Here is a 12,761-nt window from a genome sequence, read left to right as displayed (position 1 = left end):
AAAACTCAGGGGATTTGATCAAGTAAACGCTGTTTGGCTCCAAAACCAGCTGGTGTGCAAACAGTCTCTTTTGGGCGAGTGGTTGCGCAGGCGTACCAGCACCGCGGGGTGCATTCGTTGGGGTAGTCCCGTGACCTGACTTCTTCTTCAAGCGCTGTGGACGGGGAGAGCACCAACCTCGTCACAGGGTTCTTTTCTTGCCTTTGAAGAAAGGACTTTTTGCCTTACGCGGGTAAGGGCTTTAGTTGTGATCTCTTTGCGTTCACCGAATCGATACTCAACGTTGTAGGTTGAGCAGAGCAATCACTGGGAAGTTGAGAGAAGCACGGGTTTGCTAAAGCGTGACTTTAGCTTCGCTGGGTTGCGATGGCGTTACCCTTGCTTCGCTGAAAGTAACAGTGGCGGTTGTGCTCGCAGTCGGCTCCTGGGGAGACTGGCAGTACGGTCACCGGGTTGATCTGGTGAGGCTGACAGTCGGCTCGCGAGGAGACTAGGACTGGCGGGCGGTCACCGGGTTTCAACAAGGTTGAGGGTTTGCTCCAGGGAGGCTTTGTAATCGCTGGGATTGATTGATTTTTTAGAGAGAGGTCCTTTTCTGTATCGTCTTTAGCCTCTATATATAGGCTACTGCAGATTCACTTTCCTAATATGAATGGAATACTATATTTTAGGCCACAGTTATTGGCCTTGAATCAAATCAAAACTCTTAATAGTTTTGATATTATCGTATCGTAGGCAATAATTAATAATTATCCGCCTCTGTCGTCGCTAGAATATAGGCAAAGATTAATTGCCTCTTAGAGTCTCAGACGTAATCTTCCTCTTCAGGGAACTGTAGGATATGCATTAATTATATATATATCGTTGCGAGCACTCGTCGCAGGGATCCCGTAGGTCGCGGCATGCAATTATAAAGGATGCTTGTTTATTTGTAATCAAGGGCGACTGCATCCTTCTATATGTAGTACATCCAACTATATATGTATGTATATATATATATACATACATATATATATCCCAAGTACTCATGCATGCAGCATGCATAATTAACCTGTATATAAATCGACTTTGCTGACCTTGGCGAGCAAGCCTTAATTGCAATATATGTGTAGGCTTGATTCTTGTGCCATGCATGCATCACGTCCTCCTCTTTTCTTGATTGATTAAAGCCATGATCTTGTTTGATCTTTCCTAACCAACTACAACCACGATGCCATCTTTAATGCAAAGATCTTCCCATATGACCCGTCTTCGCAATCAAGTAAACCACTATTAATTATCAAATATCTTGATTATTAATAGTAAACCGATAAGATTACGATTTGCCTTCATATTACTTGGTCTTCAAGTAGGCTTTATTTAGCCTCTAAATAATATATTCTGAGCTTATCGCAAATATATGGCTTGGGCCACAGATATTGGCCCGATTCTCTTCGAGTTCCCTTCGTCGGAAAAAATGTTATTTTGGGCTCAAACAAACGCAATTCTCAAATACAAGTTGAGCAATATGAGAGCATGTAGTATGAATATAGATACAAAACCAGAAACCAACCAATCATATTATTAACCACATTAAGAACAAAGTTAAGAGAAAATAAGACACTCACCACTGAATCAAACGTATGGGTGAGTTCCCTCATGAAATTCGACAGGAAAAGATGAAGACAAGATGAATTTGGCCAAGCCCAGTCATATATCAAGGAATGCCACTTCCGATTTAAACATGCAAGGGTAATATAAGAGGACCTCATTGAGTAGGGTACTCAATAAAGTATATTGAGTTCTAAAATTGGTAGGAAGAGAAGGAAGTATAAACTGAACAATGATATTACCTCATAATAGAATTATTTCCAAAGGAATTTGAGGAATCCTGATAAGGAAAGAGGATAAAGAAAAGCTGAAAGTCGAAATTTGCTGATTTCTGAGCAACCTCTACTCAGATCGATGTACAGACTTCATTACAGATCTGATCGCACTGGTTTTTGTCTATGTTATAGAGGAGATGATGATGAACAACTTTGATGAAGAATGTTTTTCGATCAAAGGCTTCAATTTAGGTGCATTAAGGCATGCAAATTGGCTAACGTAAACAGGGCTAAGAGAAGCTTCAGGAGGAGAAGAAAAGGGAAGATTTTGTTTTCTGGCAAAAAAAGGTTATGCTTGTTTCTTAAAGAACTACTTTTGAGAATTGGGCTTAATAAGGTTAGTATCGATGGAGTTCTCTAGAAAGAGGTTAATGATATGGGATGATTATAATAAACTTAAGAAAATAAAATGTTAGGAATATAAATTGTAGAAAAGAGATAATTATTTAAAAGTAACATAGAAGTTGAACAAATTTTGTAAATAATAATTTTGCAAGAATCGTCATAAGAGATATGTTGAAGATTAGGAAACAACTAAAAACTTATCTGTCGAAACTCAAAAGAGACACTTGAAATTTCCGGGTCTCACAGTATTTCGCTCGGGGCAAGGACTATAATGCAGGGGACTAGACCTTGGCTTATGTAAGGAAGATACCCTTTAGTTATCCCATCGGGATACCTCGCTCGAGTAGAGGATTTATGAGGGCATATAGGCCTCGTGTACCCAGTGGGGTAGATAGGCTTGAGCCTTAGCACTCTGTGGAGTAGACAGGCTTCAAGCCTCTCATACCCGTTGAGGTGAATGATGGTTTGAGCCTCGTGAACCCTGTGGGGTATAGGCGTCGGCCTCCAGTACCGGTTGGAGGGCCCGGTCTCTGGTACCAAGCTGAGTAGTGAGAGGGCTTGGTGCCTCTTGTACCCGATGGGGTAGAGTGAGGGCTTGGTGCCTCTTGTACCCGATGAGGTAGCATGAGGGCTTTGATGCCTCTTGTACCCGATAGGGTACAGTGAGGGCTTGGTGCCTCTTGTACCTGATAGGGTAGAGTGAGGGCTTGGTGCAAGGATGACCTTGGCTTACCCCTTGGGGGTACCACGCTCGGGGCGAGGATTTATGAGATGCATGTTGCATTTATTTAGTGAGTTTCACATGCATATATGTAGTGATTTTAATTGACGGGCAATTAAATTAAACATGACATTAATACATAGGCATAATAGATATGATATTGAAATTATCAAACATCGTAGGCATGCTTAGATTATAGAAATCGTTATTTGAAGCATGTAAACCATTGCATTAGCTCAAATTTAAAAGTGTAAATGAGAACTTATTTAGAGCTGGTTGAAAATGATATAAACATTGCAAATAATGACGGAGTTGTCCAAGTATAAGATTTCCATGTTTTGAAAAGTGGTGTCACAATGTAGTGTGGATAATATATCCGGTTCGATTGACCGAGCCTTCTCAAAATAGAAATATATAGAGGTTAGCCCATAGTGTGACTGTTGGAGGTGAAAAATTCCGTAGAGGAGTTTGACCCAACAATTAATGCAGACTGGAGAGGAAGTTGAACCGGGGACAATCGAGATGTTTCAATTTGTCGTTGACTTGATGTTGACGAAGCACAAACTCCTTTTAGTTTCCTTCCTCTGTATTCTCCCTAGGCGAGCTCCCTCTGTAACCTCCCTATGCGAGCTCCCTCTGTAACCTCCCTATGCGAGCTCTCTCCGTAACCTCCCTATGCGAGCTCCCTCCTTAACCTCCCTATGCGAGCGCCCTCCGTAACCTCCTTATGCCTCCGTAATCTCCCTATGCGAGCTCCCTCCGTAACCTCCCTTCGTAATCTATCTTCACTCTGTCATCTCTCTATGTAAACTCCCTATGTAACCTCTCTCTGTAGCTCCTCTTCGTAATCTCTCTCTGCTTCTTGGCTTTGACGAAGAAGCGGAGTCTCCTCTTTGTCGTCGGTGTGAGAGAGGAGGAGGGAGTACCTGCAAAAGACCCTCCGATGCCTAAGTCAGTATCTTTCTGAGTCAAGAATTGAGGTCTCGACTAGAGTTCCATGCCATACCTGGAGGTTCTGCTTTCCTTTTATAGGCGACTTACAATTTGGGCTGCAAGTAAACTTGCATGGCAAGATACCGATATCTTGGATGACAAGCCACCATTAAGGCCGCACTTACTCCTGTAATAACTGTCACTTATTGGCAGCCATGATTGCTACACTAAATGCATTAACCATCGCATTTATGGCTACATTAACTGTCGCACTTACTGCTGTCATTACATTTCTTTAATTGCCTTGATTGCATGGTCAAATTTGTTGACTACCCCCACAGTGACTATGATAAAATATATAATTGTGAGGAGTGATAATTTGCTAAAGCTGTAATCAATGTGATTATGGCATGTAAATTACATGAAGTAACTTATGGAGGTATAATGTATATGTGTGCACAAAATAGTACATATATGCCTTAATTGAAAGGTCATATAATCATGCATAATATTGCTCAACCATGGGCATCATTTAAAACGTACTGATCATATGGATTGCATGGTAATAGAAATCATGCAATAGTAGTCGTAGGTGAACTTCATGGTAGCGTAATTAATAATAACTTCTAGCTTGAACTTGGAGCAATATATAGAATTGAAGTTGTGTTTCTGTGGTGCGGTAAGAGCACGTATGACTAAAGCAAATGTGCGTGACTGGTGTGTATAGAAATGTTTTGCAAGTGTACATGTACGGGATCATGTATATTAATTGGCACCTAAGAAATGGTGTTATAGCTAGTCAAGTTTGATATGTGTCCTCAAGGTGAGAGTCATACATGAACTGGTCCGATACTCTGAACTTGGTCAAATGGCAGATGCAAACGTATAGATGACTTTGTGTTTAAAAGTAGATGCTGCCACGTTCTATATGTAGCCATGTGCATTAATAGTGGCCTATGACAGATGTTTAAAGTGTGGTATCAATATATACTAGTTTGTTTGTGGTAAACTAGAGTTGTCACCTTTGACATATATGCCCCCAAATTGAAACGGTTTATTTGTATGCTTCCAAAAATATGCATCATAAAATGGTGAATAACTGAGTAGCCAATCATGGAGAGGGTACTATTGATGAAACGGTGGAAAGAATTGTGCATGAGGTAGCAGTCATCTTTTACCATGTTGACATGTTGTATGAGATTTGTGGACTAGCAAATCATGTGTAGACACATAATGCTCATGATGTGTCAAATGCCAAAGTGATGTAGTGAGAATAGTGAACCAACAGATTGTGCATGTGGTCGTGGTTCATACACATGTCATAAATAAGAAACTAAGAAACCACCAAGATTGGCAAAGCAAGGGTGAGATTTTTAATTGAGTTAATGTGTATATAGAGTTATAGACCACTTATCTTTGAATGGAGCCTAGGTGTCCAATAACATCAGTATTACCGGGTGCACAAAGAGAAACCATCACCGTGAGAAAATCGACGACCCAAGTGCAGAGCATATCACCGAGTGGTTGCTGCACTAAGATCAACCGGTAGTTGATTTCGCTTGTACAAGTGAGACCACATAAAGGAAGAATCGAGCTCTCATGTTCAAGAACTAAGGTGGGCTACCGGAAGAGCTGCTGGGATGGGTCACTGAGGGGTCTCCGGGATGGGCTGCTGAGAGGGGATGTTTGTGACGATCACCGGTAGGCTGGGTGTCCAAACAAACTACCTAGGTGCCCAAAGTTGTTGTTTTTTTTTTTTTTTTTTTTAAACCCCGGACGAGTGATATATTCCCGGAGAGTAAGTTGGAGAGCGTCAGCGGGTACCGGAAGCGAGTTCGGGATTGGGTCACCTAGAGGTGAAAGCTGCCGGGAGTCAAGAGCAGAGGTATTGGCAATGGGTGCCGGAGGCTTTCTCCGGGTAGCAATCTACTATGGTGAGGTGTGGTTAGCGACTCAGTGGCGAGTTCTTGGAAATAAAGCACTGATACCTAGAGTTGGTGCCCGATTGCCGAGAGCAAATATATATGTAATTCTGGATGCCGGAGGATTCTTCTACTTTTTTCTTTTGATTGCTGCTATAAGTGATTGGGCCATGGGCGAGACCCGACAGGTCTGTGTGGTACCGGTGGATTGAGGAACCATGCTTGCGAGCTCGTGGAGTGATGCCGGTGGGTTATAAAGCGGATCGTTGAGATTTGTCGTAAGTGGTTCCCAGATGGAGTAAAGGACTTGCACCAGCAGGTACTAGAGACTTTGTGATGGTGAATGACCCACAGCATCAGTATGGTGCACCAGCAGGTACCGGAGTCTCTTAAGCCAGGTCCCTGATTATTTATAACTGATGGGTCTCGAGCCAGCTATGGAACGAGACCTTGATTTCTAGATGGGTAGTGGTATTGCTTGGCCCAAGAGTGACCATGGAGATTCAATTATAGATAATTAAGTACCTGTACGAGTTTGAAGTTGCTGCATGGTTGCATGCACGAGTAAGAGAGTTGCTTGAGCACACACACGACTTTTAGTGTCGGCACCCACCGGTGTACTCGATGACGCGTGAGTCCCAGAGAAGAGTGGACTTGGGAGTGGAGTTGAAGGTACTTGGGAGTGGTATGTGCACGTACCCGCTGACTCGTAGTACCTGATGGCTCATGTACCCGCTGGCTCCTCGGAGGCTTATGTCAGGAAGGTGAGGGGTGTCTTGCTTGTACCCGCTCACTCGTGGTACCGGTACATGACCCGTGGTACTCGTACATGACTCTTGCTCAAGGTCGGAGGTGTACGTCTTACGTGTACATGATTAGTAATTCCTGTACGTGACCCTTGCTCAAGGTCGGAGGTTCTTACCCAAACCTAAGGACCCTCCTTCTAGAGCCAATGTTTCTGTATGAGAATACGGAACGAGAACTAAGTATGGATCATGATTTGGAGAGAGGGAGAGAGAGAGAGAGAAACGAGCATGTATAGTGGTTCACCTTGCCCTTGAGGCAAGGCTACGTCCACTTAGAGATTCCACTAGTAGTGAGGCCAAGTAGCCTTTGGTAGTGATACAAGTTGGGGGTCATGGATCCCATCCCCCTCTAAGAAGGGGGGACTTCCCTTTATAGCTAAAGGAAGTCCCATTCTATTATATATTTCCGATGTAGGACATAATACACATATTTACTTCTCTTGAAGCCTCTTGAAGATCATGGGAGGGTGGCCTTCCTACGAGGTATCGGCCGACCTCCACCATAGCTTGGTAGCTCGGGTGTCAGACTACAGGATGCATGTCGTAGGCAGGACTAACCATGTCGTGGGGCCCACCTATGAAGTCGTTGCTTATGTTTGGCGGTATGTAATATAAGTGATATCAACATTACCAAACCACTATTTGACACATAAAAATTGGCATATGTTTAAGTTATTTTTGGATTTTGGGCATTCATTGTTAGTAGAACCGAGACTAAACCAATAATATTCTATTCGGTTTGATTTTACAAAGAACCAAGAAATTTGGTAAGAGGAACGGTGTCAAACCGTTGGTTGTGAGTTTGGATCGGACCAGCTTCTCAAGTCCAAAATCTCAACCCGTCAATATACTCCCTCTGCAAGACCGGCCCTGAGGGTTTAGGGCCTCAGGCCACTGGTTGTCGGAGGCCTCCGATTGATATAATTGTCTCAATTATTAATAGATATAAATTTATTTGTGAAAATAGAATGTATGTACCAAAGCATAGCGAAAGAGCAGCCTTGACATATAATGTGCTAAGCCTTCATAAGTTCAAATCCCCTTAGTGCAAATCCCTTTCTTTAATTCTTTTTTCTAGATACCATGTATTATATCTATAAATATAATAAAGCATTAAAAATACCATAAAAACAGATTTTTTTTTTAAATGGTTTGATTGTTAAAATGTGAAATTCAAGTGAGACCACAATTTTTTTGTTTTTTTTTTTTTTTGCCTCAGGCCTTTACAATCTCAAGACCGGCCTTATCCCTCTGTTATGATTAATATGTATCATCCAATTGTTGGTCAAATCGATACAAGAAACATTTCTTGCTAACAATGATATTGTTTTGGTTCGGAAATACAGAACTTCAATAATAAATTGCCAAGACTTGCATGCTAGCTAGAGTAAGCAAAATTTACTTCTTTTTTTTTTTAAGAAGTTTTTTAAAACAAAGAAAAAAATGTTAAGTAAACTAATCAAAAGAAAAACTTGGCAGTGTGCAATAATATTTAATCTAGTGACATTACTATCTATACTGTAAATTATGGGAGGAGTCGACCGAGTCATGATTTGATGACTCATAAGTAGTTATTTATGTATTGTCAGTCATTATATAGTAATAAAAAAGTAACTTATCAACTTTGGAAAAATTCTAGTATATGTTGACATATGCCATACATCAGGTTTTTTGAATATCTTAGACTGTTGGATTTAATTAAAAGTTGAATATATCTAATAGTCAGAAATATTCAATAGTGGTGACCTGCTTACCAGGTAGCCTATATAAACATTTTTTTTTCTTTTTCAAAATTCTGAATTACATATCTACATTAAAAAAAAAAACCCTAAATTGAAAAAGAGGAGAAGACGAGGAAAAGAGGAAGAAAGAAACTGTCCAGTTTTGTTCTTGTACAAAGCGAGAAAACAAGTACGTACTACGTAGAATCCTAGTTTCATTGTTTGCACTCAGGTACGTAGAATCCTTATCATCTAGATGCGATTATAAGACTTTGTAGTTGTATGTTGTACCATTATCATCTAGATGATGGCTTTAGGGTTTTATGTTGAATGTCCCTTATTTTATGTTTGAGCACCGATTCCAGTTGAAGATTAGACTATAGAGTTTGAAGATCTTAAAAGCCTATGTTCGAATGCCCGATAACTGGCCCTCATGTATTTGCCCTCATGCCTAATAACTCTACGGATTTGTTTGCAATTGATTAGGCCTATTTCAGTTTGCTGGAAAAACTAAGGTAATAAATTGATGTTTTTGGAAGGGTTTTCATTGATGAACCATACTTGAAAGAATAGAATCAGTTTAACGTTTGGCAACTAGAGAAAGAGACTAGGTAACCATGCCTGTAACACATTCAATTTGTATTTTTAATCAAGATTTGTTAACTGTCAAAACCAAAAAATAAAAGTACAAGAGCCAGAATACCTTGACTAATAGACTGCTACAAGTGTAAACAGTGCCTCAGGAACTGTAACTTGTTTCATCTTTGTGTTTATTTGTTCTTTGACAAACAAATAAACACACTTCCAAATTCTACTAGGATCTTACAGCACTATACTGTTCTTGTCAGAGGCTCACTCCTTGGCTTCTACAGAAGAGAATTCGAGAATCGTGTCAGTTATTAGGGAAATTTTTAAGAACAGTACATGAACTTAAGGTCACTCCGAATTTTGGTGGCCAACATTTATATAACCCAAAATAAGTACATGAACTTTTAATCCCGACCCAGTTTTCATAAATGCCGTCGCTAACACTGTTAACACCTATGCCTTATTAATATGCCACATGGCATAGATGTTAACGGTGTTAGTGACGGCATGTATGAAAACTGGGTCGGGATTAAAAGTTCATGTACTTATTTTGGGTTATATAAACGTTGGTCACCAAAATTTGGAGTGGCCTTAAGTTCATGTACTGTTCTTAAAATTCTCTCCAGTTATTATTATCAATTTGGTATTTCTTCTTAAATATACTAATAAATATATATTGTACCATATTTGTGTAATGGGTTCATCAGAAAGATAGTCAAGTAGTTTTGTTATGTTTGGACTGGAAAGGGCCAGTTCCTATCACATGCTAGATTTACTTACTGTCATTTACTTTAGTTGCGTATTAATTATATACAGCAATTAATTAGTTGGTCTTTTGGTGAATTTATGGGTCATTGAGTGAGTAAATCAGTGTTTTTCCCCATCTCTTCAGAACAAGTCGTCTCAAGGAGCTTAGAGTGTGTCCCAGGTTAAAGTATTTTACCTTTGTTTGGTTAAGGAATGTAACTAAAGTTGGAGAATGTGCTTATGGTCTAAATATACAATTTTGTGTGTTCGCTGCCAGTAGGTTTTGATGCTTATAAATTCAAAATATTGCTTGCCTGTCTCATTTGCCTAATTAATATACCATATAAGATATACATTTTGCATTGTTCAATTCTGAGATACATATGGAAGTTCAACGTTGCAGATTTATTTTGGTGTGTTCTTGCTTCAGACTTCATGGAGAAAGAGGTGTATGAATTGATAAAGGCTGGGTCAATCTCTGTTGGTCTTGGCCCACATCGACTCCGGGTTGAAATTGCTACAGTGGCTCTTCAATGTGTCATACTACACAAGTTAGTATGACACATTGAAGAGCTTACCGCGATTATTTACTACACATTTACAACACGTATTCCACCTCGTGTAAGGTTTAGAGTGTGTTTATGGTTTTCCTTGTACTGTTCGTGGTTCAATAGATTGCTTTGTATAAAAAAAAAAAATGTTTTTGATGGTTTCAGCATTGTAAGTTGAGTGAGTTAGAAAATGTGAAGCTTCTATTTACATGAAGAAGTGAGGAATGTAGAATGGATTAGTCAAAAAGGGAAAAGCTGATGAGTAGTGGATGGATGAGCAATTGATTATGGTTTGTTAATATTTGGGTAATATTTTCTTTGTTTCAGGCATGGATGGATCGTATGAACCTTCAATATCTGATATTGGTTTGGTGTCCCAAAGTTCGATAAATGAAAGTGACTGTAATGAAATGCAATATAAGGGAGTTCGGTATGATAAGTTGTCTACAGAAGATCTTAAAGGCCAGGAGTTTAAGATTATAGAGGAAGCTAAGTCCTTTTACAATGCTTATGCAAAGGCCATAGGTTTTGAAGTTAGAAGTGACTACAAGAGATTAAGTATACGCATAATAGGGAGAGTCACTTCATTGCAATTGGTTTGTTCTGCTCAAGGGAAAAGAAGAGAAGAGTACATGAGTAACAAGAAAAGAGTTCACAAGCCAAAGAAAGAAACAAGATTCAATTGTCCATGCTTGTTCAAAGTAAGGTACCGTTCGAATATTAATGCTTATATTGTTGATGATTTCATAACGAACCACTCACATCAGCTTGAACAAGCACATGAGTAGCATCTTCTTCGATCACACAGATCAGTTGAAGATCATCATTTAGCACTAGCCATATCTATGTAGAGAGTGTCTATTAAGCCTTGTCATACATATGAATACATTGTTGATAGATCAGGAGGTTTTAAGAATGTCAGGTTTATTATGAAGGACTTATACAACAAGTTAGATTCAAGACGCCGATAAATTTTACTTGAGGGTGATGCAGAAGCTGCACTTGCATATATGAGAGGCAAAGTTGCCACAGACTCGCATTTCTACTGCAAGTTTAGCATAGATGAAGATAACAGGTTGGCGAATGTTTTGGAGAGACTCTAATTCTCTGGTGGATTATACTTGTTCTGGATTTAGAACTTTTTGAACTAGCCAAGATGAGTGTAGACCCTTAATCAAGTGAAGTCAATATAGAAAAGTTTGTATTATATCTCATTTTCAATCTAAAAATCTTTCAGTTTTGCCGATATCAGTATTAATATAATTTCTCACTTTCACATTGACAGGGAAGGCAGCATTGAACCAGCAACATCATCCACGGAGTACTTCAACAAGGAGAAAACTGACTGAAGTATGATGACACACTTTGTGTAGATAGAGCTGGAGGGAGCAACTTTTTGGACAACCTCCATAACTGCCCATCATTAGGCTAACAACTTTTCAGCATACACCTATTTTTGGCAAGCAGATCAAGCAGTGATTGTAACTAAGCTAGCTTGCAACTAAAACAACCTATTTTTTGCAAGCTAATCCAGCAGCAACTGTAACTATGTTAACTTTAAACTATGAAAACCTATTTTTTGAACACTACCATAACATCTAGCTATATTAGTGGTAATGTTATTAGGACACAATCAACATCTTCTGTTATAAATGATTTGCCATCAGAATTTACTTCTCAACTACATTCTCTATCCTTCTAAACTTTCATATTTCATTCCAAAACCTGCAGCAAAGCGCGGGAACAAATTCTAGTTAACAACTAAAGTTTTATTTTCTGGCTCTATTAATAGGATAAGAACATTACACCATACTAAGCTTGCAAGCTTGTAGAGATAAGGTGATCGGTAGTATGTTCATGTTTTTCTTGCATAGTCGAGTTAGGTAATGGTTGTTGTATGTGCACCCCGCTTAACCCTAAGGTATTGGGTCTATTATTTGGCAAGTAGCAACTCCAAAGGAAAAATCAAATAGAACATTACAATACAACAAGACTCAACTGAAGGGCTCAACATAACAAACACAGACTAGCCAGAGACAGCAAGGGCATAGACCAGGTGTTAATGCCCAAAAATCCAGCTAGCAGTCCCAATTCATATTGCAGCTCAATAAAAAAGAAAGGCGAATTACACACGAATCTTCATGCCATGCACGTGGACCCAAGCCACATTCACGCATTTGGGGTTTACAAGAATGGGTGTGGTGTGGAATGTAACGGAATTACATGAGACCCGTTATTAGTTTTAGGCTCGTTGGTAATTTTAGACTTGGGACCAAAATTCATGCCCAACAGCCTAACTTTTAATATGGGTAAGTGAAAAAGAGATAACACAAATTGCCAAGCCTTATTTATCAATCATAAACAACAACTATCTTTACCAATAATTCTCTTATAATCCCTAACGAGACAACCAAGCATCCTTTTTACATAACAGTGAATTTACCCGTACATGTGTAACAACAATCACAGCAGCAAATCCTACCTAAATTATGGCAGAAAATCTGTCAAACCTGTTCTACAATCTCCTTTAGAAAAAACCTAACAGACCAAGAGGCAGTACAA

The 12,761-nt window shown here is 39.5% G+C and overlaps 1 protein-coding gene across 1 annotated transcript; it reads left to right on the top strand.

The window, feature by feature from the left end:
* The first annotated feature begins 6,410 nt into the window (after positions 1–6,410).
* On the top strand, positions 6,411–11,548 carry LOC112166268 (protein FAR1-RELATED SEQUENCE 5-like). Its single transcript, XM_024303068.1, has 3 exons — positions 6,411–6,471; positions 10,527–10,905; positions 11,485–11,548. The coding sequence occupies exons 1-3, from the start codon at positions 6,411–6,413 to the stop codon at positions 11,546–11,548; spliced, it is 504 nt and encodes a 167-aa protein (XP_024158836.1).
* Positions 11,549–12,761: the final 1,213 nt, after the last annotated feature.

This window comes from Rosa chinensis, chromosome 1 (assembly GCF_002994745.2).
Source record: "Rosa chinensis cultivar Old Blush chromosome 1, RchiOBHm-V2, whole genome shotgun sequence".
Classification (NCBI taxonomy): Eukaryota; Viridiplantae; Streptophyta; class Magnoliopsida; order Rosales; family Rosaceae; genus Rosa; species Rosa chinensis.
This window is presented reverse-complemented; position numbering and strand designations above follow the sequence as displayed.

Bases quoted from the DNA above. Each gene is read 5' to 3' on its own strand.
- LOC112166268 (XM_024303068.1), top strand. From the start codon at position 6,411: ATGACGCGTGAGTCCCAGAGAAGAGTGGACTTGGGAGTGGAGTTGAAG. The intron at 6,472-10,526 runs GTATGTGCACGT...TCTTTGTTTCAG, and splicing joins GTTGAAGGTACTTGGGAGTG to GCATGGATGGATCGTATGAA. The intron at 10,906-11,484 runs GTACCGTTCGAA...TCACATTGACAG, and splicing joins CCATGCTTGTTCAAAGTAAG to GGAAGGCAGCATTGAACCAG.